The 22,142-nt window shown below is 32.4% G+C and overlaps 3 protein-coding genes across 3 annotated transcripts; all 3 read right to left on the reverse strand.

Moving 5' to 3' along the window:
- Positions 1-5,303: 5,303 nt before the first annotated feature.
- LOC8275811 (LRR receptor-like serine/threonine-protein kinase SIK1) lies at positions 5,304-6,910 on the reverse strand. The gene has a single exon (XM_002510428.4). It carries the CDS (start codon positions 6,621-6,623, stop codon positions 5,355-5,357), a length of 1,269 nt encoding a protein of 422 aa, XP_002510474.2. The 5' UTR covers positions 6,624-6,910; the 3' UTR covers positions 5,304-5,354.
- An 878-nt stretch (positions 6,911-7,788) lies between these two features.
- On the reverse strand, positions 7,789-14,254 carry LOC8275810. The gene is made up of 7 exons (XM_015721540.3): positions 13,749-14,254; positions 9,742-11,712; positions 9,562-9,616; positions 9,302-9,450; positions 8,926-9,012; positions 8,368-8,496; positions 7,789-8,096 (listed from the first exon to the last, which is right to left on the reverse strand). The coding sequence occupies exons 1-7, from the start codon at positions 13,815-13,817 to the stop codon at positions 7,995-7,997; spliced, it is 2,562 nt and encodes an 853-aa protein (XP_015577026.1). The 5' UTR covers positions 13,818-14,254; the 3' UTR covers positions 7,789-7,994.
- A 2,057-nt stretch (positions 14,255-16,311) lies between these two features.
- Positions 16,312-19,089, reverse strand: LOC8275809 (agamous-like MADS-box protein AP3). The gene is made up of 8 exons (XM_002510426.4): positions 18,830-19,089; positions 18,454-18,705; positions 18,292-18,358; positions 18,125-18,186; positions 17,930-18,029; positions 16,919-16,960; positions 16,780-16,824; positions 16,312-16,667 (listed from the first exon to the last, which is right to left on the reverse strand). The coding sequence occupies exons 2-8, from the start codon at positions 18,639-18,641 to the stop codon at positions 16,494-16,496; spliced, it is 678 nt and encodes a 225-aa protein (XP_002510472.2). The 5' UTR covers positions 18,642-18,705; positions 18,830-19,089; the 3' UTR covers positions 16,312-16,493.
- Between the last annotated feature and the right edge of the window lie 3,053 nt (positions 19,090-22,142).

Below are 22,142 nucleotides of genomic sequence, written 5' to 3' on the forward strand. Positions count from 1 at the left end.
AATTTAACAAATGAGATGGTGATGTATCTTTTCCCTAAGTCACTCAAGTTAATGATGCAACTTAGATTTCTTATACCAACATAGATTAAAGTAAAGATGATGTTTCTAATAATTTTAACCTAAAGATTTTCATAACACATATTACTACTAAATTGATATGATGGTAAATCAATAATAATAGATGAAACTAATGAACATATAAAGGCAAAGAAATCATTCATTAAACTCAAAATATATAAGGTTCATACATAAGCAAAAAGCCAAACTAAACACTTATGGGACTTAGCCTAACATACTTAATCCAACGATCATTGTAATTAAATAGAAAGACTTAAGATGCATAAAACAAAAAATTAAAATTCCCTCAAAGTTTAAAGACTCTTAAAGGAATAAAGAAGATTGGTCATCTTTCTCCACATCTTCAAAAAGCTTCTCTGATTTTTGAAAGAATGATGCAACACAAGCTAGCAAGATGTCAAATATCATGAACTCCAGAATTTTCTGCAGAGAATAATAGAACCCTTCTCCAGAGAGATCGAGTAGCCGAAGAACTCCATGTTCTAATTCACCTGCACTCTTTATAGAGATCCCATTTTTTAGAGTTCTTTTCTCAATAAACAACTCCTATAGTTTATCCCTTACTGTCCTAAACAACTCAAATGATAATTATCCACTAACTAAATAATAATTACTTAAATTCCCCTTTTCGGACTTTAATGAATTAAGTTAGGCCCAAACTATTAATAGCTCACGTGTCTGATTCGCGAGCCTTTAATAGCCGTAGCCCAATTAACGCCCATTAGTGCGTTTTTAGTTAAAATTCTCATTTTTTGCATTATTTTCTGAATTTAAAAAAGAAAAACTAAAGTGAGGTAAAACACATCTTTATACCATATTATATATAGAAACAAATCATTAAAATTTTAAAATATTCTTAAATATCTATATATAATTTAGATCGATCACAAAATAAATCATATTCTTTTTAAAAATAAAATTAGTAAAAGTAAAAAAAAAATTAAAAAGAGTTGTTTTTTTTTTTTTTAAATGTGTGGACAAACAATTGGAATCACATTGCGGAAATTGAGAAGATGTCAAAAGAAATGAAAAAACAAATAACAAAATTGGTTCGGTTGGAAATCGTTCGGCACGTGGTTAACAATTAAGACTGCATGATAAAGACAATGACGAACGGAAGTACGAATTGCCGCTTTGCTTCTAAACAGGCAACTGAATATTGTTTTTGTCTGCCTCTTTTTTCTGAAGATGACTATAAATTTGAACGGAAACCCTAACTAATAATATATAACTCCAGTTCAATTTGTTGGCTACTAATTAATGTTCAATTATCTTATAACTAACTAATTAATACATTTATAATGACGATCAAATTTTAATAAGGATAATAGGATGAAAATCTACATCTTGTCATGAAAACGTTATCATCATCTTGGCTATTAATTAGATGTTTTTTTTTATAATTCGAATTAATTATATTTTAATTTGTTCAAATAGTTTATTGTGTGCACAAGTTTTGATATTTCTATAAGTAATCTTGCAAAGAACACCATAACTACAAATCTCAATTATATAACCCAAAAATTTGACTTCTCATTAGATTTAAGTAATATTAATATTAATGTTGAACAAGAACAAAATGGAGGTATTAAATAAAATGGGTACTAGCGGTTAAATCATTTCAAGTGTTAATTAGCTTCCATTTGATTTGATAAATTTTTCTTTCTTCCTACTCGTGAAATTAAACAATATTCATATTTATTGAAAGAGTTAAAGAGTTAGAAACAGATTGAAGGATGGAGTACCATAATTATCATGAAAATCTTCTTTTTTATTTTTCCATATTAGATCCATAGTCCTTAACAGATGGCCTCTCAAAGTTGTCAGAATCATATACATCCCTTTTCTCTTTATTAGTTTTCAAATGTGAGTCTTCTTTGTCCAGTAGGTTTTGATTTATTTATTTATTTATCACAAAAGTATTTACTTATTTAATACATTTAACTTAAAAATAATTTTGATAATTGTATCTAGATGTGAGACTTTCAAAAGAAGAAAAAGGGATTAAAAAAAGAAGAACAAATATAGATAAGTTGTGAGGTAATTTGATGGAAAAAGATTAAAGAAGTAAATTTGGAATTTTAGATATGAAAAGTTGAAGGGGGCCAAATAGGGCCTTGTTCCAAAAGAAGAACAAATTGAAGTGGAGTGGGCATACATAAGAAGACAAACGACACTTTTTCTGCCCAAAAGATATGATATTTGATGAAAAGAATCACACTTGAAAACAACACTAAGAAATTCCATAGCCTAATGCTATGAGAAAGAGTTGTCGGCCTCACTGGCTAACCTAAAAACATGGAATATATTTTCTCAATACCATTCACTTGGACGGAATTCGGGACTCGAATAATTCATTGCATATTTCACACTACTTTGACTATGACTTGTGGTTACATTTTTTTCATCAACCTAACCTCATTGCTTGTCATTCATAATCACACTTTCAGATTCAATTTTCTTTTCTTTCTTTTATCTTTACTTGATTTGTTTGGTTTATAGTAATATGCTGTGCGAACGTTTTCATAGGCACACAAAAACATCATGTTTCTTTAGTAGAAAAAGACTTATGAAGTCATCCATGTTTACTCTTACTAAAAAAATATTAATTTCCCTATTTTTTGTTTAAAATTATAAGAATTATTGAATTTACGATCAATAATACTGGTAAAGTAAGGATATGATAGCAAAGCAACAGTTGGGCCAAAAAGCTATATGTCAAACAATAGTTTGACATAACTTTGACATATGAAAGTTACTGGGAAATAATGATTGATAAATTTGTATAAAATAATACCCATTCAGTGGCATACCAGACACCTGTAAAGTCACAAACATTTATTTGAGCTCATTTAATTAATAAACATTATCATACTTAATTGACCATCTTGTGAAAGTCTGGGTAATGTTCCAAGGAAAAAAGGAAAAAAGTCTGGGCCCAGCGTCACTATGCTGATCCATTTTGTTCATCAATCCTTTTCCTGATCTACTCCCAATCCATACATTCAGAGAGGCAGATAAGATCTAACCAAATATTCAAGAAGAATTGTGTTATTTGGAGGTTATTATTAATATTATCACAAGTAAGAATATTCTATTCTATCGAGGTATAGCTGAAGAAGTATGGGAAAGGTGAGGAGTAACATTAAATGAGAATTATGGGAGGTGGGGTTTTGTACATATTAGAAAACAATATTCTGGAAGCTAGTGAAGGAGGGGGTTATGAGGAACACAAGGGTTCTTTGCTACCATAAAGTTTGCTCATTAGTTCTCAATAATAGTGAACATAGGATGCGTAGGATAAGGTTTAGTAGGCCAAACTTGCCTTGCCTTACCCCCGAAAAAATTTAAAAAATATGAGAGCTTTTGTTTGACATTCCACCATGAGATTCTCCTACTACCACTTCCCACTGTCCATACCTGCTCTTTGCTTCTTCTTCTTCTTTTCAAAGTTTAGTGTTGTCTGAATTCTTACTGCTACTCTTAAACAAACAATTTACATGCTTTTCTAAATAATATTTTTCTTGGATATGATTCATGCTGTCAATTCTCGAACTATAATTATTGAATCCACAATTTCAGCATATGCAACCTTAAACTCTAAAAAGTAATCAATTGATATGAATAAAAACATGAAGTCGTATGAACATAACTTGGCAGTATATAATAGATCTCTTTGCATCGATACTAATTTCAAATATTTTTACTATACTTCAGCCGTGTTTTCTATTTGATGTTGGATTCTTTTTGGCGGTTTTCACAATCTTAGGGTGGCTATAGAATTATTTTTCACACAGTTGCAACCCAGAACTAGAAGGCAATATTGGATGGAGCCTATTTCAATAGCTATACCAGTCTGGTATGTTCAAAATATGCTGTGCGTTCAGATATGTTCTTTGCATGTGACAAAAGAAATGCTCACATTTGATGTCACAAGATCATCCACTGTGTAAGAGATTTAAGCTAAGCCCAGCCCAACAATAACAACAGGCGAAAGATCAAACAATAACAATAATAATGGATCCACTAAATACTGATAGCATTTGAATGGGCCGGCTCTTTCCAATACTAGAATACTGAAGACCCGACGCAGAATAGCTGTGTTGACAACATGTATCAGAATCACCTCAAGATCGGGAGTTTTGCTACCGATGGACATAAAGAAGGGCCATGTTCAGGTCATTTAAATGCCTCTGGCAGGTTATTGCTTATTAAAGTGCTGCACATGGAGGCGGTGCAAGGAAAAATAAAAATAAAAATAAAACACATATGTACTCTTACTAAAGATAATAAATTTATAGTCTTTCAAAAAGTTCTCAGTCCATATAGAAAATCTTAGTACAAAGAAATGATATTCTACACATGTCAAAATTACATATGGATTATGGGTCATCAGATTAGTGGATTATGTGGACCGTTTGATTGGCGGAACCCGTACGTGGCCACCAATATCACAATCTATATTAATTCGTTTAAATTCCATGATGTGTATGGGTGCAGTATAACATTACTAAAAGAAAATTTAGCAGTCGTCTACTAAATTTAAATTACTGCTAAAATCAGGTGAGAAGAAGAAAAAGAATATGTTCATGAAGATTGCTAGTTGAAATGAAATGGTATTACAAAAATTGAGTTTGGAGGGTCAAAGTAAGGGCATCTTTGCCTTTTCTATTCTACTCTGCACTGCCCTTTTCCTAGGGCTAAGTGCATGTTTTCCTTTAATATATGTGTTGTGTAGTAAAAGTTGGACATAAGAATTTAGAATTGACAAAGTACTGAAGCCATGTGATAACATAAAATAAAGAAGGCCACTTGGACTTTGAAACTCAAATTATTCAGAGATATTTTCACCTAATAATCTACTTTACTCTATCCTTCTAGATCCATCTGAAGTTCTTTTATTAATTTTTGAATGAATTGTCTGCATTCAGGTGTTAGACTAAGCGTCTCCCTTTCTTTTTATTTTTTAAAAGAAAAGTTATGCATGAAAAGATCAAAGATGGAATTCCATAATAGAGATTACTCTCTATGTATGTCTGTTCTATTAAAGTCTTGTGTAACTTGAGTTCAGCTTGCATTCAGAAGAAAAAAATAATTAAAACAATTCCAGAAAAGTAAGTGATTCCCTCCTAAATCTTATAACTTTGCTTCTATAGATTATGTGTGCTATGGTGAAAGCAAAGCAAGAAGCAGAAACAACTTTTGGTAGGAGAAACGAAATCAAATAAGAAAAGATAATTATATAATACAAACTATTGTATAGTATTGTGTGTAAATTAAGGAATAGCAGGGCCAAAGCTCTTACAATCCACTAACGACTTCTGATCACCACCTTGGCAGAAGAAAAGTGTGTCAGGGCACCTGTATAAACAATTATCCACTATGCTTACGTTTGCAGAACCCGGCTTTAAGCCCATCAAAGGACCCGGAATGGGTCCAAACAAATAGTTCCCACCCAATAACAGCCTCTCAAATGACGACGTATGACCCTTGGTTACTGCCGCTTTCAGTGCATATTGTGTTGGTATCATCCCTGTGAACTTGTTATGCTCCAAAGTTAAAGCTGACAACTTCGGCATCAGGCCAAAGAATGCTGGTAATAGTCCTTGAAGATTATTGTAGCTTAAATCAACAGCTATTAGTTTACTTGTGGAACCCCTTGTTCCTGGCACTTGCAAGTGCGCGAAATTGTTGTAAGAGAGAGTAAGTTGTTGAAGAGAAGGATGGTCAAAAAGAACTGATAATACTGGCCCAGATAGTAGATTGTGGCTGAGATCAAAAACCTCTAAATACTCTAAATCTTCCAGAATATCAGGTAAATTTCCTTGTAAGTTGTTGTTTCGCATTGAGAGCTCGACAAGATGCATAGGCAATGTCGATGGAACTGGCCCAGATAATTGGTTATTACTAGCATCAAGAAAGTACAAGTCTTTCAATGATCCCAAATCAGGAAACTCACCGGAGATATTGTTTTCTTGAATTTCTAGTCTTTTTAAGCTTACAAGAGAACTGAAGCTTGATGGTAGAGGTCCTTGAAGATTGTTGTTATCAAGGTAGAGCTCTTCGAGGTGAGATAGAGTCCCAAGAGAGACGGGTATCTCACCAGAGAGAGAATTCTTGGAGAGACTAAGCCGACGGAGGCGAATAAGTTTGGCGAGAGACTCGGGAATTGAGCCAGAGAAGGAGTTATCGGAGATGTCAAGAGTTTGCAAGTAAGGAAGGTCCCAATTAGAAGAAAGGGAACCAGAGTAACCGACAGGGTCAATAGTGATCTCGGTGACTCGGAATGAGCCAGAGGTAACTCGGTCGCACCTGAAACCGCAAGTGAATTTGTTGCTGAAGATGTGATCGCATGGGTCTAATGAGAAGTCCCATGAACTCAGGCAAGATGCTGGAACTATAGAGTTGGGGTCCAGTCCATTCTTTAGATCTTTTAATGCTCTTACGTCTCCAGGATAGGTTCTTGAATCTACTGCAAGCAACAGCTCTACAAGTGCGACCATAAAAAGAAGAGATCGATTGAAAATGCATATGTGTTTTGACATTTTTAGGAGGTATAATGATAGAAGTGAGATGTGGGATGGAATATTGGATCTGGATTCTTCCGAGTTAAATGTGGAGAGAGAAGGGATGCATGCAGTCGCAGTATGAGTAAGTAAGACACTTTAATTGCCGTACGGTTTGGTTTTTATAGTGGACTTCTTTTAAGGCCTACCAACGAGATTTGGCCGAAGAATAGGTTAGCTGCATGGATTTAATTGATGAGAGAGGACAACGATGCAAAATATGGATTTGAAAAATAACAGAAACAAAAAGAGCACTGGAGGACAATGAAAAGATTGTGCTCACAGGTCCTACTGGTTAATGCTATGTTTGGATATCAAGTGTTGATGCTGCTATACTTGAATATAATGCTTTGATTTTATAAATTTAGATCAGTAATTTGGGATTTGAATGAGTATCTAAAAACTAAAGACTAATTAATATGGATCTGAAATATCATATAATAATATATTATTTCAAAATAAATTTTAATTATAGATACTAATTGAAAATTTTATTTATTTTCCCTTTAAAATCTTTAATCATTATAGTTTTCTTGTTATATACTCTCACCAGATAGTATTATTTTCTTGAGGCCGGAAAAACAATTAGAGAGAGCCCATACAATTCTCGCATAATTGAATCGAATTCCAAATAAAGGAAGCAAAATTGGGCCATGGGCTGCTGTTGCCTAATAAAATCCATGCCATTCATTGCAATTATTTGTAAAAAGTCTAATTATTAATTAAATTCTAAATTTTACAATTTTTAATAATTTTATCTAATTATTTTAAAAAATTTAATTAGATGCCCATATTTTCAATTTATTTTTAAAAAATACTTATAAGTAATAATTTTTAAATTTTTATAATGAAAATAAGAATGTAGCAAATTAACTATATTTACTAATATAAAAATTACTTAGTTAATAAAAAGTTTTAGATATAAAATATATAAAGAAATGCACGTATGTTTAATAGTCATATGTTTGATTCATCATTATTATTCTTTTAATAAACACAATCGACTTTCTACATTATTTTTTTATTATAAAATTTCAAAAATTATGAACCGAAAAATATTTTTGAAAATAAATTAAAAGAATGAATATTTGTTTTAAAATTTTAAAATCATTAGATAAAATTGTTAGAAAGCATAAATGGCTGATTTAATTTGTAATTACGCCATTTTCAAAATTACGAAGAAAGGTCCTTCCGTGCATGGAAAGAGGGTTTTCTCACATGAGAACCTCGGTCCTTTAAAAGTAGCACTACATACATACACAAGCCGATACAGAAAACAGACCCAGAAAGCGCAGGAAAAAAATGAGCACCTTCTGCTGACGTTCCAATTCATAATGTTTCTGCAACGCTTCAAAACTGATGCACCTGGGTTTGGTTCTTCTGCATAGTGCCATCAAGATACTGCTTCACGCAAGCTTGGTTTGTCTCGAAAATAAATGGCATACCCCTTATCTGTAAATAATTATCATTTCCACTAAATAAGCTCAGAGATGAATGTCTGCTGTTAATAATGAAACTTCGGAAGAAAAGAACAACAGAAATAAAGTCTGAAAATACACTTGGGTTAAGGCAGGCATGGATATTTGATAAGAAAAGGTTTTAACACCAAGATTGAAGAGAGAGCTGACTATAGATTCTACATGCATGTGAGAACAAAATCTGGTGTACCAAGCGTGAAGGAGTCATGTATACAACTGCTTCAGAAAGATCTACAGGAACAAACCTCAATCAAGCAACTGGAAGTAAGGCTTAGGCTCTGTCCAGGGGCCATTTCCTTATCATTCACTGAGATAGAACACTTGCCAATATTTTTCAGGTGGAAAGATCCACTTTTGTCCAAATTTATAGTTGCCTAAACAAACAAAACAGAAAATAAAAAGTTAAACGATACTCCTCTGAGCTACTAAACCGGCATTATCCGAGAATAGCATATTGGCCAAGTGCCAGAGTCCTTGAATCATAGTATGTAGACTACTACCATCTAACAATTTAGAACATCATTAGGAGCTATCTTTTACCAGAACAAAACTTCCCAGCTATATCTCAAATATATATCTTTTCATGCATGACTTTTATGAATGTATCCACGATAAAGAAAAGAAGTAAAGAAGCTTATTCTGGAAAGAAGAAAGAAAATAAATAATGACCAATAAAACACGATAAGAAGAAAAGAAAAAAAAAGATCATCAAATCCTGGAAGCTTTTCCAGGATAAGCAAGAAAAAAGGGCAAAATGTGGTAGCAAAATGCAAATAAACTGACATGGCAAAAGCAAATGTCACCTGCTTACGAGATACTTTATTTGCACGCCCTTCCCTTCCCAAGTCAATGTCAACAATCACATCTTCTGTTGCTCTTCCAAGTAAAACCTGCAAAGTCCCAGAGATGAAACTTCAGAAATAAGCTCTGAAAGACTAAGGGACAAAGAGCTGAAAGGGGCATCCTATTCAGATTGTATAAGCTTCAAAAATAGAAAATATAAATTATTACTCCAGACTCCATATATGTGATGTGCAAATAATTTTCACAAACATCCCAATGGTCTACTTTTGAAAATTAGGTGATACAGATGTTTTTAGCAAAATTAGACATTATCTGTAGCAAATGGCAAATAGGATGCACTGTTGAGCAATTAAGCATTTTGTTGCTTCCAGATACCTCAGATTTTTTAATATAATGCTTCGAACGGCGGCCATACAGAACAGCAAATGCTCCTTGCAATGCAATGGCTCTTTGCATGTATGATTGAGCACCCTGCTCCAGCCTCATTATTACCCTCTTCGTATCCTCGTGTTGATATCTAGAGACTGCAGAAAACGACTTAAGTTCCAAAAAGTATGATGGTATACTAAGCAGTTGATATTCACAAGAAACATAGAACTGCTAGTTAAATGATCATTAGGTAGACTGTTTATTACCTTCCTCACTTAAATATAAATCTTGATCTTCTGGATCCAAATCCATGTCAAGTATCTGATATCATAAACAGTGAACATTACAAAGGAGACCAAGAAAAAGATCAAGTTAAAAGAAACTGACAGAAGTATATTTAGAAAGTAAAATATATTCATCTACTAGAAGGTCAGCAAAAAGTTTACCATTGCTTCAATATCTGAAAAATATGGTATGTCATCATCACTCTCTATAGGTGGCTCTTCTGGATCTGACACTGGATAGTTTACTACCTGCTCAGAGGCAGCATTTTCTGCGGACACCAATTTAGCATGTGCTGGCTGATGATTTTGAATTCTTGCTGGGGCATCTGGATCCTGTTTGAGACCACAAGCATCTGTATGGGCATGACATTTATAGCTATCAGGACCAAAGACTGGCTTCTCTATTGAAGAATCAACCGAGTTATGATTAAAATGCTTCACCGGCACAACTTCTGGAGTTTCTTCCTTTGGTTTAGCAGCTACAAGAATTTCCATACTACCATTTTTAGATGAACCGCCATATGCAATACCCTTATTCATGTGAGTAAAGCTACTACTAGGCAAGTCAAATTTATTCCCATGGTCACCAACTGGATGGTGTGAACCAATTTCTGGTTTTACCTGTGATCTTATCATCTGGGAAGATAGGTGGGATTGCCCAGGATTTACTACATCTCTTTGCACCAGTATTGGACCTCCTTCACTGGTTTTTGGATTGTTTGAGAATTCCTTAACAGTAGAAGAATTTGATTTACCCGAATCTTGGAAATTCCGTCGAGCTACAGAAGAAAATGATTTGGGTCGCAAGTGATTGGTGAAGACAATATCATCATTGCATGGGATCTCTGGATCCTCTGTGTTTAATGTGCAGATAATAACCTCCACACAAAGTTCAGGAAGTTGGACCTCTGAATGGCCAATTACATCACCAGTGTCAGAACCCCTATCTTCATCTAATTCTCCATGACTTGCACCACACTGATTTACAATATAATCTGGAGTTAGAGAGGAATCTGGTTCAGTTATATCTGGCATGCGCTCTTGACTGATATCATTTGGTGAATTCAACAAAAGTGAACTCAGACCATCATAATAAGACTTATCGATTGCATCCTTTCCATCAACATCTGTAAATAGAAGTTCTTCCTCATTTGTAAAATTCAAAAGAGAATTAGAAAGTTCAGCCAGATAACCTTCTGTGCTGGCATTTACATTTTTCATCTCCTCACTTGGTATTTCTAGTTTTAAGCTGGATTCACCGTGGACATCATATTCTGATAGACACGTATTCTTAGTGTCATCATTACAAGGAAGCGAAAATGTGTCCCCTGTATGCATAATTCTTGGTGGGGAAACACCCTCGACTGTCCTCCACATTGGCATCTCAGGAAGTGGAGATGAGTAATCCAAGTTGTGAAATGACACAGCACAATCTGGAATTGGAGAACTAAACACATGGTCTCCATCAAAGTTAGAGCATTCATGTACCTGGTCAGTGTCCACTGGCAATTCTTTTCGTCCACTGAATTCTTCAATCATAGATCTATTTCTAGTGTGACATATGTTTTCTCCATGTATATGTGGAATCTCTTCATGCACAATATCTTGTTCCACGGGATAATCTTCCCCGATCGTATTCTGGAATTGTGCATGCAAGGCATGAGCACTAGCATCATCCCCAATCTCCGGAAAACTATGATGCATGATATCCAAATTAGTACCCTGAAGTCCAAAATGAGTTGAAACTGGATCTTCAAGTATACAATTGCCAGAGAAAGGCTCATCTTCATTTCCTATGAAATTGCTATCAGTAGGTGCAATGAGAAAACTCAGATCCATGGTGTTAAATGGCTCATTGCGAATTCTTTTACGCAGAGCATAGTAACAATTACGAATACTTTCAGCTTTCCTTTTCCCAGAAACAGATTTGCTTTCTTTTGAATTCCCTGATTTACTGAATTTGGATGGAAGAGTTGATGCAGAACGCTCAAATTCAATCATGTGAAAAGCTGCCTCTGCAGAAACAATTGGATCATAGAGGAGAGAATGCCACCGTTCTTGTAGTTCTCGAACAGTGAATTTTCGAGAAAACTGCACTGCACCTTTAGCAAGTGATTCCAAAGAAGCACCAGCCTGAGAACAGAAAGAAGAAACATGTCAACACTAAATAAGAGATAACATATTTTTGCACGGATTAGTGAATATATTTGGTATGTCCCTGGCTCGTCACTGTGACTTCTCACTCAGTGTTGATAGGCAAAACACACAGAAAACAGGCTAAAACCCCTATTCCCTTAGTAATCCAGTCACAACAAAAATACCAACAGATACAATTTAAAAAGTGACCAAGGAATTATACAGACAAGACAGCCATCCCAAACTCTCTAGTACAAGAAATTGCAGTGAGATTCACTTAATGTGCGATATGAGCAAATTTATCCAGTTTTAAAAATGAATAGCTGAAAACTGCCACTGGTACCTTATCACTGATTTTGTCCATTATTTCAATATACAATTCGGCCTGATCCTTTACGTGACACCAATTTATTAGGTTCTCATATTCATGACTGCATTCCCACTCATCTATGCGTTCTAGCAGTAGAATATAAACCAGAAGTACAATGAAATTCTATTCTTCATCCTTCCTTCTAACAGAAAATATACTGAGGCAAGTAGTAAAATTAACTGAAGAAGTGCGGGAAATCCTTCTCTATATAAGTTCTCGGACGAGGTTTTGTTCTGGAACTGAACAGCTTTAATAGAACAATTCCTGAATGACTTGGCTATGTAATACCCATACTCTAGCTAATGTACATTAAATATAATTACTGAGCTGTATCAGTAAAAAAAGAATCTAGATTTGAGTTATCAATAAGAAGAAAAAAAGGGGGAAAAAAGAAAAAACTTCATAAAATTATTAGAATATCTATACTTATGTCTAGTAACCAACACAAACAATCAGAACCTTAAAACCCGCGTGTATTTCAAATTAGAATGCATTGTTTTACAAAATGCATCAATAACCCATACTTTTCAGATAGGACTCCAAGTTCATATGTAATGCACATGTTAAAAACCTTATGATAGACCACACCTGTACAAATTAACACAAGATTGTCATATTATGGACGTCTCACTAGTACGTTAAATAATGAATGGCATGCAAAATAGAACATTCAGGTTACTGGAGCTCCCTAAACAAACTAAAGAAGAAGAATAAGAACATAATGACAACTATGCATGATTTCCAAGGCCATCAGAATCCACTTAAGAACTAATTTACTAATTACCAATTAGTTATTTTGATAGAATAACAGAACAAAGTATGATTTTCTATTTTAGAGAAACTGAAGAATATTATATTACTTTCTCTATCAGAATAAAATTCTTCTGAATAATGTGCTAATGGCTTAAGCCAATAGATTCTCAAACTCGCACAAAACAGAAAACTAGATATTGACACTTCTTTTCTCAATGTTGTTGATTTCCAAACACATGTCTATTCCTATGTCCCAGGAAAAATACACGAGCAGCCTGACTTGTCCAACATCTGATGCGAAATTAAGACCTCAAATGTATCTTCCATGTTCAGCAATTAGGATCCTTCACTACACCTGCTATATCATTTTTAATTCCTAAATACTCTCCAGAAATGAATAAAACAAAAAAAAAAAAAGAAATTTTGTTACAGAGTACAAACAGTCCCAAAAAGAGTGCATATCTAAATTCAACACTGACTAAATGCAAAATTTGCAAAATCAGACACAACCCTACATTCTCCATTATCAAAAGGATGTGAATTAGACTAGCAGGATTTACAATGGCTCGTAGGATACTTGTTGGTTAATTCCGGGTGGCACAACCCCATGCCTTTAGACACTACAACAAGATAATCTTGCATGTATATGCGTCAATTTGCTTAATAACATCTTCTTATGTGTCATACCCAATTATTTCTGGCAAAAATCCCATCTAGCACGCACCAAATTTCTTGATTCAGAATAGGGAAATGTTAACATGCTCAAAAGAAACTAACCGGAAAAATAAATCCTTTTGAAAAAAAAAAAAAAAAAGAAAGAGAGAATAAAAGGAAACAAAAAAGAAGAATTGCAAACCGAATAGTTGAGATGGAGAGGACGAAATTAACAAAATGGTGAAAAGAAAGTAACCTCAACCGCATTCTTTAACAAAAGATCATCTTCTGGTATCCAAGAAGAGAGAGGAGCTAAAGCTCCCATCACTAATAAATAACACCAAAAAACTTCACTCTCCCGCTCTCTCTAAACTTGTTTTCTATTTATTTCTCTCGAGAAAGGTGTTGGTTTCTCTGTCCAGAGCAAAGGGAAAAGGTTTCAGGAAACAAAGGAAAAAAGTAAAAAAGCAAATAAAAAAAAGGGACACCAAGCGAGAAAGAGAAGGGTTTTAGGAGAGAAACGCTGGATGGGGAGGTGTGTCGGGTCTCCGGTGAAGTGAGAGGTGATTTCATGAAATATCTGTAAAAGTTGGTGTGAGAATAGGGCACGTCAATTGAATACCAATGACAAAAGGATTGAAAGCAAACTAAACGTCCTCTTTGGGTGAAGTTTGATTTTCTCAGGTGACTCGGGAAGTGGCTTTGCTGTTGCGGCCTTGCGGGACGGTGCGTACTTGCTTTGACCTTTGACTGAGGTAGGAGTCCCCTGTTAATTAACAACTAAATTTTGTCAATTCTTTTTATTTTTTTCTTCAAAATAAGAGTTTTCTTTATTGAAATTTTATATTTAAAGAAATAAATATTTCCGAAATTCAATATATGCAAATTTTTAGTAAAAATAAATGAATTTAGATATTAATCAAAGATTTTTATTTTCATTAAAAATTTGAGTTGCAGTCGTATATGATCAACAACGTATCATCACCAACTTTTATCTTTTTTATTTCTTCTCCTTTTGTTTTAATTTAAAGTTCATGTGTTTGATTATGTTCGTATTAAATTTTATCAAGTGACCATGAGCATTAAATAATATTTTAATCAAGATAAAACTTTTATTTAAATGGGCTATTATCAACAAAATCAGAATTACTTAAATTATTCTATGAAAACTACAATGTTTAAGTACAAAATATGAAAATTAGTTTTGCGTAGTAATACTTATATTAATTAGTGAAAGGCATTTTTAATAATTATTTGTTAAATAAATAATTAAAAAGAAAAATACAGATGAATTAAAAAATATATATTCTTTTTGAAACGGAAAAAATATTAATTTATAATTCATATCAGTATATAAATATCCATTAAACAATTAAAGTTTCACATTAAATACTCGAAAGCTAAAAAATAAAAAACAAAAAATGTCACCCGCTGTGATGACATCCGTGTAAGCATGTCACCTAATTCCTCTAACTTTTTAAACACAATAATTCCATACCTTTTAAAAGAATAGGTTTAGGAATAGACAACACTTAAGAGGGAAATTAATGCACCCGAAAGACAAATTGGTATCCATATCATTTGCTATTCTTTATTCAATTTTAGTTTCATCTCATGTGTTTGTTTATTCATTTAAGGTGTGGTGGGCAAAGATTCCATATACAAATCTTTTTCAACTGTATTCTTCTATAATAAATTTTTATTTATATATTAAAATACATATTTTTTAAAATATAAATAATCAACACATATTTATTAATATTAAATAATTAAATATTAAATAATAATCATTTAATATTACTATTCGTTAAAATTTATACACTCATCGAGTTTCCAATTAGCTGACATGCTTTAATTTTTTGTTTTAATTGGACGTGGAAATAAACATATGTAGAAGAAAATGCACAGGAATGTCATGGTCATGAAAAAGAAACTTATAGCCCATAAAAGTCATAAAGAAAATAAAGATGCATTATCTAGTTTATGACGTATTCTTCTATAATAAATTTTTATTTATATATTAAAATACATATTTTTTAAAATATAAATAATCAACACATATTTATTAATATTAAATAATTAAATATTAGATAATAATCATTTAATATTACTATTCGTTAAAATTTATATACTCATCGAGTTTTCAATTAGCTGACATGCTTTAATTTTTTGTTTTAATTGGACGTGGAAATAAACATATGTAGAAGAAAATGCACAGAAATGTCATGGTCGTGAAAAAGAAACTTATAGCCCATAAAAGTCATAAAGAAAATAAAGATGCATTATCTAGTTTATGACGTATTCTTCTATAATAAATTTTTATTTATATATTAAAATACATATTTTTAAAATATAAATAATCAACACATATTTATTAATATTAAATAATTAAATATTAGATAATAATCATTTAATATTACTATTCGTTAAAATTTATATACTCATCGAGTTTCCAATTAGCTGACATGCTTTAATTTTTTATTTTAATTGGACGTGGAAATAAACATACGTAGAAGAAAATGCACAGGAATGTCATGGTCATGAAAAAGAAACTTATAGCCCATAAAAGTCATAAAGAAAATAAAGATGCATTATCTAGTTTATGACTCCAAATAATAAATAAATGCATCAAGAAGTGAATATTCCTTCACTAGTTTGATCAAACAAATATATATGCATGGTAAAGTCTAATGAAGAGCATATATCAATGTGCTCAAACTTCAGCTGATGATTTGCTCCATCTGTAAATCCCAGGCTTCATTTAATTGACTTATTAAACAAATAACCACAGGCAAGATAAGCAACCAAAACAAGTCATATGCTGCAACTCTAACATCAATATTATAAATGATAGTTAGAAGGGAAAAAAGAAAAAGAGTTGGTTGCATATTAGTTATACAAGTTACATTAGGTAAAAAAGAGTTAACATATCACAATCTCAATTAAGAAGTCATTTGTAACAAGGATAACTTTGAACATCTCCAACTTATGATCAGTGACCTCAGATGCATGACCTCAGATGCTTCTCAAGCAAAGGGTAGGTTGTAAGATCGGATCCTGCCCCGCCAGGAATATGGTTAGGTCTGTGAGGTCCTCCGTTTTGGAAAGCAATAACAGAATCATAATCCACTCCGTTATCTACTAACCCATAGTGTGGATCTTCAACTCTTGCCTCCTGTAACAAGATTTTAGGGAGAAAAAGAAAGCAACTCATATCTGGAAGCAAAACAAAGAGAGAGAACATTCAAGGTACGTGATGAGAATAAAAGTATATGCATGAAGCTTACAAATTCATCTAGAAGATTTTTTTGTATTTTTTCCAAATTCCTTAGCTGCCACCAGGAAATAAGAAGAAAAGGCATTAATCAAGTATCTGATACTTTTTCTCGTTCAGAAAGAAAGAAAGAAAAAGGAACCCAGAATTACCTTTCTATTGAACTTTTCTATCTGATTGGAAACCACCTTATTCTGTAAACCATGATTTAGGGGAAGGAAAATTTGTTAGCAACAAAGATATGCCCCAACCATGGCAAATGTGTCGATGGTTGAGAATATTTATGGAGACTCTGTATATATTATGATCAGTAAGTTAAACTCTAATTAAGCCCCGAAGCAAGAGAGAAGAACGTATAGTATGTCTAGATTCATACTCCACACATCTATATTTTTTTCAGATGTACAATTGGATTTAACTTTCAATCGCTAATTAACTTACTTTCGGTGTGTTGCATTTAATGGTTTAATGCATGCATGGCATATATAGATACTATAAGCGTCTTACTCTCCTATCACCCAAGTATTACTACCAAAACATGCAAGAATAAGAAAATGTTGGAAATTGAAAAGTGTGTATATATATATATATAATTAAGATGTCAAACTTATACAGAAATAAGTGATAATTCGAAATAAAATGTTTTTGCATGTATGTGTTATAACTTTAATTAATTAACTAATGTTTATTGTATACATGACATAAATGATTAATTTATATGGACATAATTTTAAAAATAACTATAAATTGACACTTGAGATTTAGCTCAAATGACAAGAGCGTTCGCTTTTGAAAGTGAAAGGTCATGGGTTCAAGTTTTTTCCATTGTATTTATAGAGAGTCTAAGATAATAACTACCCACATTACTTATGTTATATAATCCATGACCTATTAGCCCTTCAATGAATCAAAAAAATCACTCTTCAAAATCCTATTCATACATGCCTGTTTATTCAAATTATCTTTTCTTTTTTTGAAAATTTTTCTTTTCCAAGTTAATATATCTTTAAGAGTTAACATCTAATCTAAACAATTAAGCAAAATTATTGGAGTTCAAGTTTCCGTTCCAAAATGCAACTAAAATGACAGTACTGAAAGAACAGTAGAAATACAGAATCAACTTCTTATTTCTTATACAGAATCAGAAAGGCCAAGTGACAAACCTTGCGCTCACGAATAACCTTGATAGCATTATCCATCTGTTGCTCAAGCCCACGCAAATCCTCAAAGCTTAGATCACTCAAGCATTCACCCATCCTTTGCCTTACAACAACTCAACAAAATATATAGAAATTCAATACAGTCATATATGCACAAAACAAATAGATCAGAGCAAATGAATCTAAGAAAGTGATTACCCTATCTCAGTACGCAGATTCCTGTTCACATCTTTCAGTTTCTTCAGGTGATCTTGCATTTTCTGCACCCACAACAAACACACACCTATATATAGCATCAAAGAGAAACAGGAAAATAAGAAAGACCCATAATTTTTGCACAGCTAGAGATAAAGACGGTGAAAAACCTCATACTGTGAGATCCATATGTCAACCCCAAGTGTCATCTGGTACTGGTCAATCAACTGCTTTGTTCTTTATTTAAACAAAATCCGATAAAAAGAAAAAAAAGTTAGCTACAGGAAAGAAAAGGGCTTTATTTGTAAAGGCAAAAATAGAGAGAGAGGTACGTGGTGGATGGGCTAATGTATTGACGAAGCTTGTCATTACTAGAGAACATGATAATGGAGACCTTTGCATCACAAAGAACAGTAAGTTCATGAGCTTTCTTGAACAGACCATTTCTTCTCTTTGAATAAGTGACCTGTCGATTTGTAGAGTTCTCTATCCTCTTGATCTGGATCTTCCCTCTAGCCATAGCTAATAATCTAATCTCTTTCAAACTCCTTTTGTTACACACTTTTCCTTCTCTAAATCTCTCTCTGAAAAGAAAGAAGAAGAAGTAAACAATGAGAAATGTTGATAAGATAGAAAAACAGAACTATCTTTGCCTAAAATGGAAAGTGATAAGCCAAATTGTTGAAAGGTTTTGAAAATACTACTAACTTGGTGTAGGTGTTGATTGGGGACTAGGTTATACTCGGCTTGAACAGAAACAGGTGGATTTAAAAGGAGAATATTGATTGTAATCTAATGTCACGGATTTGTATACTGCAACCGATGATAATAAGCTTTTTGCTGAGTTTTAGAGGTAAAAACATATGATTAGCTAGCTACGTGCTGTTGTAATATCCAGCAGTCTTCTTAGTGACCGCACGAAAGCTAGTGCTTTTGGCCACAAGGCTAGTGCCTATATATTGGCTATTGATGCCCAGGTTTGAAGATACACTAACGTTGTTGAGCTACGAAGAAATGTCATTCTATCAATCAAATGTCAATCACGCAAATCCTGGCAGCCTCTAGTTGGCAGGATTTATTAATTTGCTCCTTGAACCCTAATGAAAACGATGTGATTGCCAAAATTTCTGTGACACCCGTATTATAACAATAATAAGAAGGAATAAGGTTTAGGCTCAAATTGGTCCTTTTTTTACCTTTTAGCTTAATGTTTTATTATTGTGACTCAAATTAGCCCTTATATAAGATAATGAGTGCCACTTTCCCTTGAGAAATTAAGAAAGTTATCTACATTTAAAAATATTTGTTGGAATAAATGAAGAGTAAAAATCAGGACATCATGATATTTTAATTAGTTAAGATTTTAATTTTAATTTTAATTTTGAAAGTTTGTATTTTATTCAAAATAGATCAGTTGTGTTTAATGTGGTATTTAAAATAAATATTAAGAGTTTTTTTTTTTAAATAAAAAATATTAAAATATTTTAGTGGTAAATAATAGTAAGGAAAATTAAATGAGAATTTAATTGGTTTAATTGGTTAAATTAAATAAGTAATAGGCTAATGTCAATCTTTAAGATATGGGTGGGTTTAATAACTGAAGTTTGACAATTGCGAGGGTTTATATGCAAAAGATATAGAGTTTGTTACTGTTTACAGTTATCAAAGTGGGTTATCTGTTAAATAAATAAAAGATCAAAGTGGGTTAGAATATTTTACTCTTTTTATAATAAATAATAAGGGTTAAAGTATAATTTCATAAATCCAAAAACTATTAATGTAAGGCCTGATTGCAAGATATCAAAGAAAATTGCAGACTGAACAATAAATAACAAAATAGAAAGGTTAAAAAGAAAATTTAAGAAAAGTATATGGATATTAAGAAAGAAGAATTGTCGCTATAATGGGGCAGAATAAGCAGGGAGAAGAGTTCGTGGCTAGGAACTTGGCCGGATGGAGAGTGGAGGCCGGCAAACTTTAGTAATGGCAGTGAAAGTGACGGACGGCAAATGGAAGATGGCTAAAATTGGAGAAGAACGCAGAGCAGTAAGAATTTGAACCATCACTTCGACTTCACTATGAAGGCAGCAGTGATGTCCGTAGTTGCCGAAAATGGAAGTTGCGATGGAAGAAATTCTTTCTCTTCTTTTTTAAATTTTAGCTACATCTAAAGAGCCATAGACAATTTGAACACACTAGCATTCACAGGCTCTTCATTAATGTCAGTTTTTCAGTGATCGGACGAAGTTTAGAATCTGACTGTCAAAACTGTTAGATGCTTTACGATTAACCGGCGACTCCATTGGAAAATCATACTTTTAAGGATATGAACTATTACACATCGAGATTGGTACTATATGGCTGTCAATTGGACAACAACTACAAGTGATGAGTCTATTGATGCTAACACGTCTAAGTGAATCATTAATCGCCTAACTAAATTTAATTGAATTCTTTCTTATTCATAAAACTTAAAACAGAAAGAAAAAAATTAAAATTATTGCTATTTATCAAAAGAGTAAAATATAAATACTTGATTTCATTTCAAAGAAATTTTTCACTTTTATCTTTTAATTTATTTTTTTAAAATGTTCTCTATTAAGTAAATGATGTATAAAAGTGCTCTTATTAATTAAATTGACTGAGAAATGAAAATTTACATTTAAACTAATAACAACTGAAACTTTTATAGTTGGTTCTCTGATATACAAAGTGGACTTATATTAAGAAGTCGAAATGAGTGGAGAAACTACCAAAATTGTAATTTTTATTTAATTATATAATTTAAATAATGTTTTTAGGTCATACAGTTAATTGGTTATATAAAATATGATATTATTCTTATTTGTGGTATTATCTATTATTTATTGAATTTATGTTGGTTGATTTTTAATCATGAGTGGTTAATAGTAATAAATAAATTAATCAATATGGATTATATAATTAGTTTGGTCTATAAATGACGTAATAGATCTAATAATTTATCCTAAAAAATTATTAAAAAATAATATCCAAAGAGACTCTTCATCTTACTCTTTTCATTTTTCTTTGAACTAAAAGCACTGTAAAACCAAAAATTCAAACAAATTCTAGAGCTCCCCTTTCCCTCATACATTTATCATATCAATTCATCATATTACAAAATTATACAAAAAATAAAAAAATATGAATACCATATCGGCTTTATAATTTTATGATTCACACATGTTGCAGGCCCAAAGCCCAGTATTTGCATTTTTCTTTATCCCCTGGACTGTCCCAAACAAAGTCTCGGCACGGCCAACATTTTCTTTCTTACACCTTGTCTAAATTTCAATTGTGTTGGGAATCAATAAAACAAAATGGTGCACCCATTATACTTAATTCAATAGTAAATGCACATCTCAATTTAGATAAACTATAAAATTTGGGTTATTTCTTGTTTCGTATAATAAAATAAAATACTAAAAAGCAAAATTGAAATTTATCACGTGTACAAATGATTTTTACTGATCTTCTTAGAACAGTTTTATGTTTTCAGATTTGAAGTCAAAGTTCATTAATTTTCAATTTCATCTAAGAAATGTAAAATTCAAATTAATGTTCTTGAATTAGACGGTTCAGTCATTTAGGAAAAAGAATCGTTAAAAACTTTTGTGACAGTTAGATAGCTGAGGTGTCTCAAAAAATGGGAGGGAGTACAAACTATAAAGTGCGGCCAAATTGTGTAAAATAATAAATAATTGTATTTGAAGTTTGATTGTATGATGGGAATTGTGGTGGGCCTGGGCTGAAGTTTAAATTTGAAAGTACATTGCCTGGACCGACCATCTCATTCAACCCTAAGAAATAGCCTTATTAAAGTGCCCACTTATCTAAAGCCTATTTTTCAGAGAAGTGGTACTTTTGCAAAAGATTATAATTTAACCTATACTTTAAAAGGCCTTCCTTTTTCTCAAAGGTCATACTCATATCATACATTTTTACATTTATTAATTGCAAGAATACCTATAATACTATAATTCTCCTAAATAATGGGCAT

This window comes from Ricinus communis, chromosome 2 (genome assembly GCF_019578655.1).
Source record: "Ricinus communis isolate WT05 ecotype wild-type chromosome 2, ASM1957865v1, whole genome shotgun sequence".
In the NCBI taxonomy this organism is placed as follows: Eukaryota; Viridiplantae; Streptophyta; class Magnoliopsida; order Malpighiales; family Euphorbiaceae; genus Ricinus; species Ricinus communis.

What these genes read in the sequence shown, in the direction of transcription:
- LOC8275810 (XM_015721540.3), bottom strand. Translation starts at nt 13,817, where the DNA reads ATGGGAGCTTTAGCTCCTCTCTCTTCTTGGATACCAGAAGATGATCTT. An exon ending in TTTATATTTAAGTGAGGAAG is followed by an intron (nt 9,451 to 9,561) that starts GTAATAAACAGT and finishes CGTTTTCTGCAG; the next exon opens with TCTCTAGATATCAACACGAG. An exon ending in ATAAAGTATCTCGTAAGCAG is followed by an intron (nt 8,497 to 8,925) that starts GTGACATTTGCT and finishes TTGTTTGTTTAG; the next exon opens with GCAACTATAAATTTGGACAA.
- LOC8275809 (XM_002510426.4), bottom strand. Translation starts at nt 18,641, where the DNA reads ATGGCTAGAGGGAAGATCCAGATCAAGAGGATAGAGAACTCTACAAAT. An exon ending in TACATTAGCCCATCCACCAC is followed by an intron (nt 18,359 to 18,453) that starts GTACCTCTCTCT and finishes GTTTAAATAAAG; the next exon opens with AACAAAGCAGTTGATTGACC. An exon ending in AATCTGCGTACTGAGATAGG is followed by an intron (nt 18,030 to 18,124) that starts GTAATCACTTTC and finishes AGTTGTTGTAAG; the next exon opens with GCAAAGGATGGGTGAATGCT.
- LOC8275811 (XM_002510428.4), bottom strand. Translation starts at nt 6,623, where the DNA reads ATGTCAAAACACATATGCATTTTCAATCGATCTCTTCTTTTTATGGTC.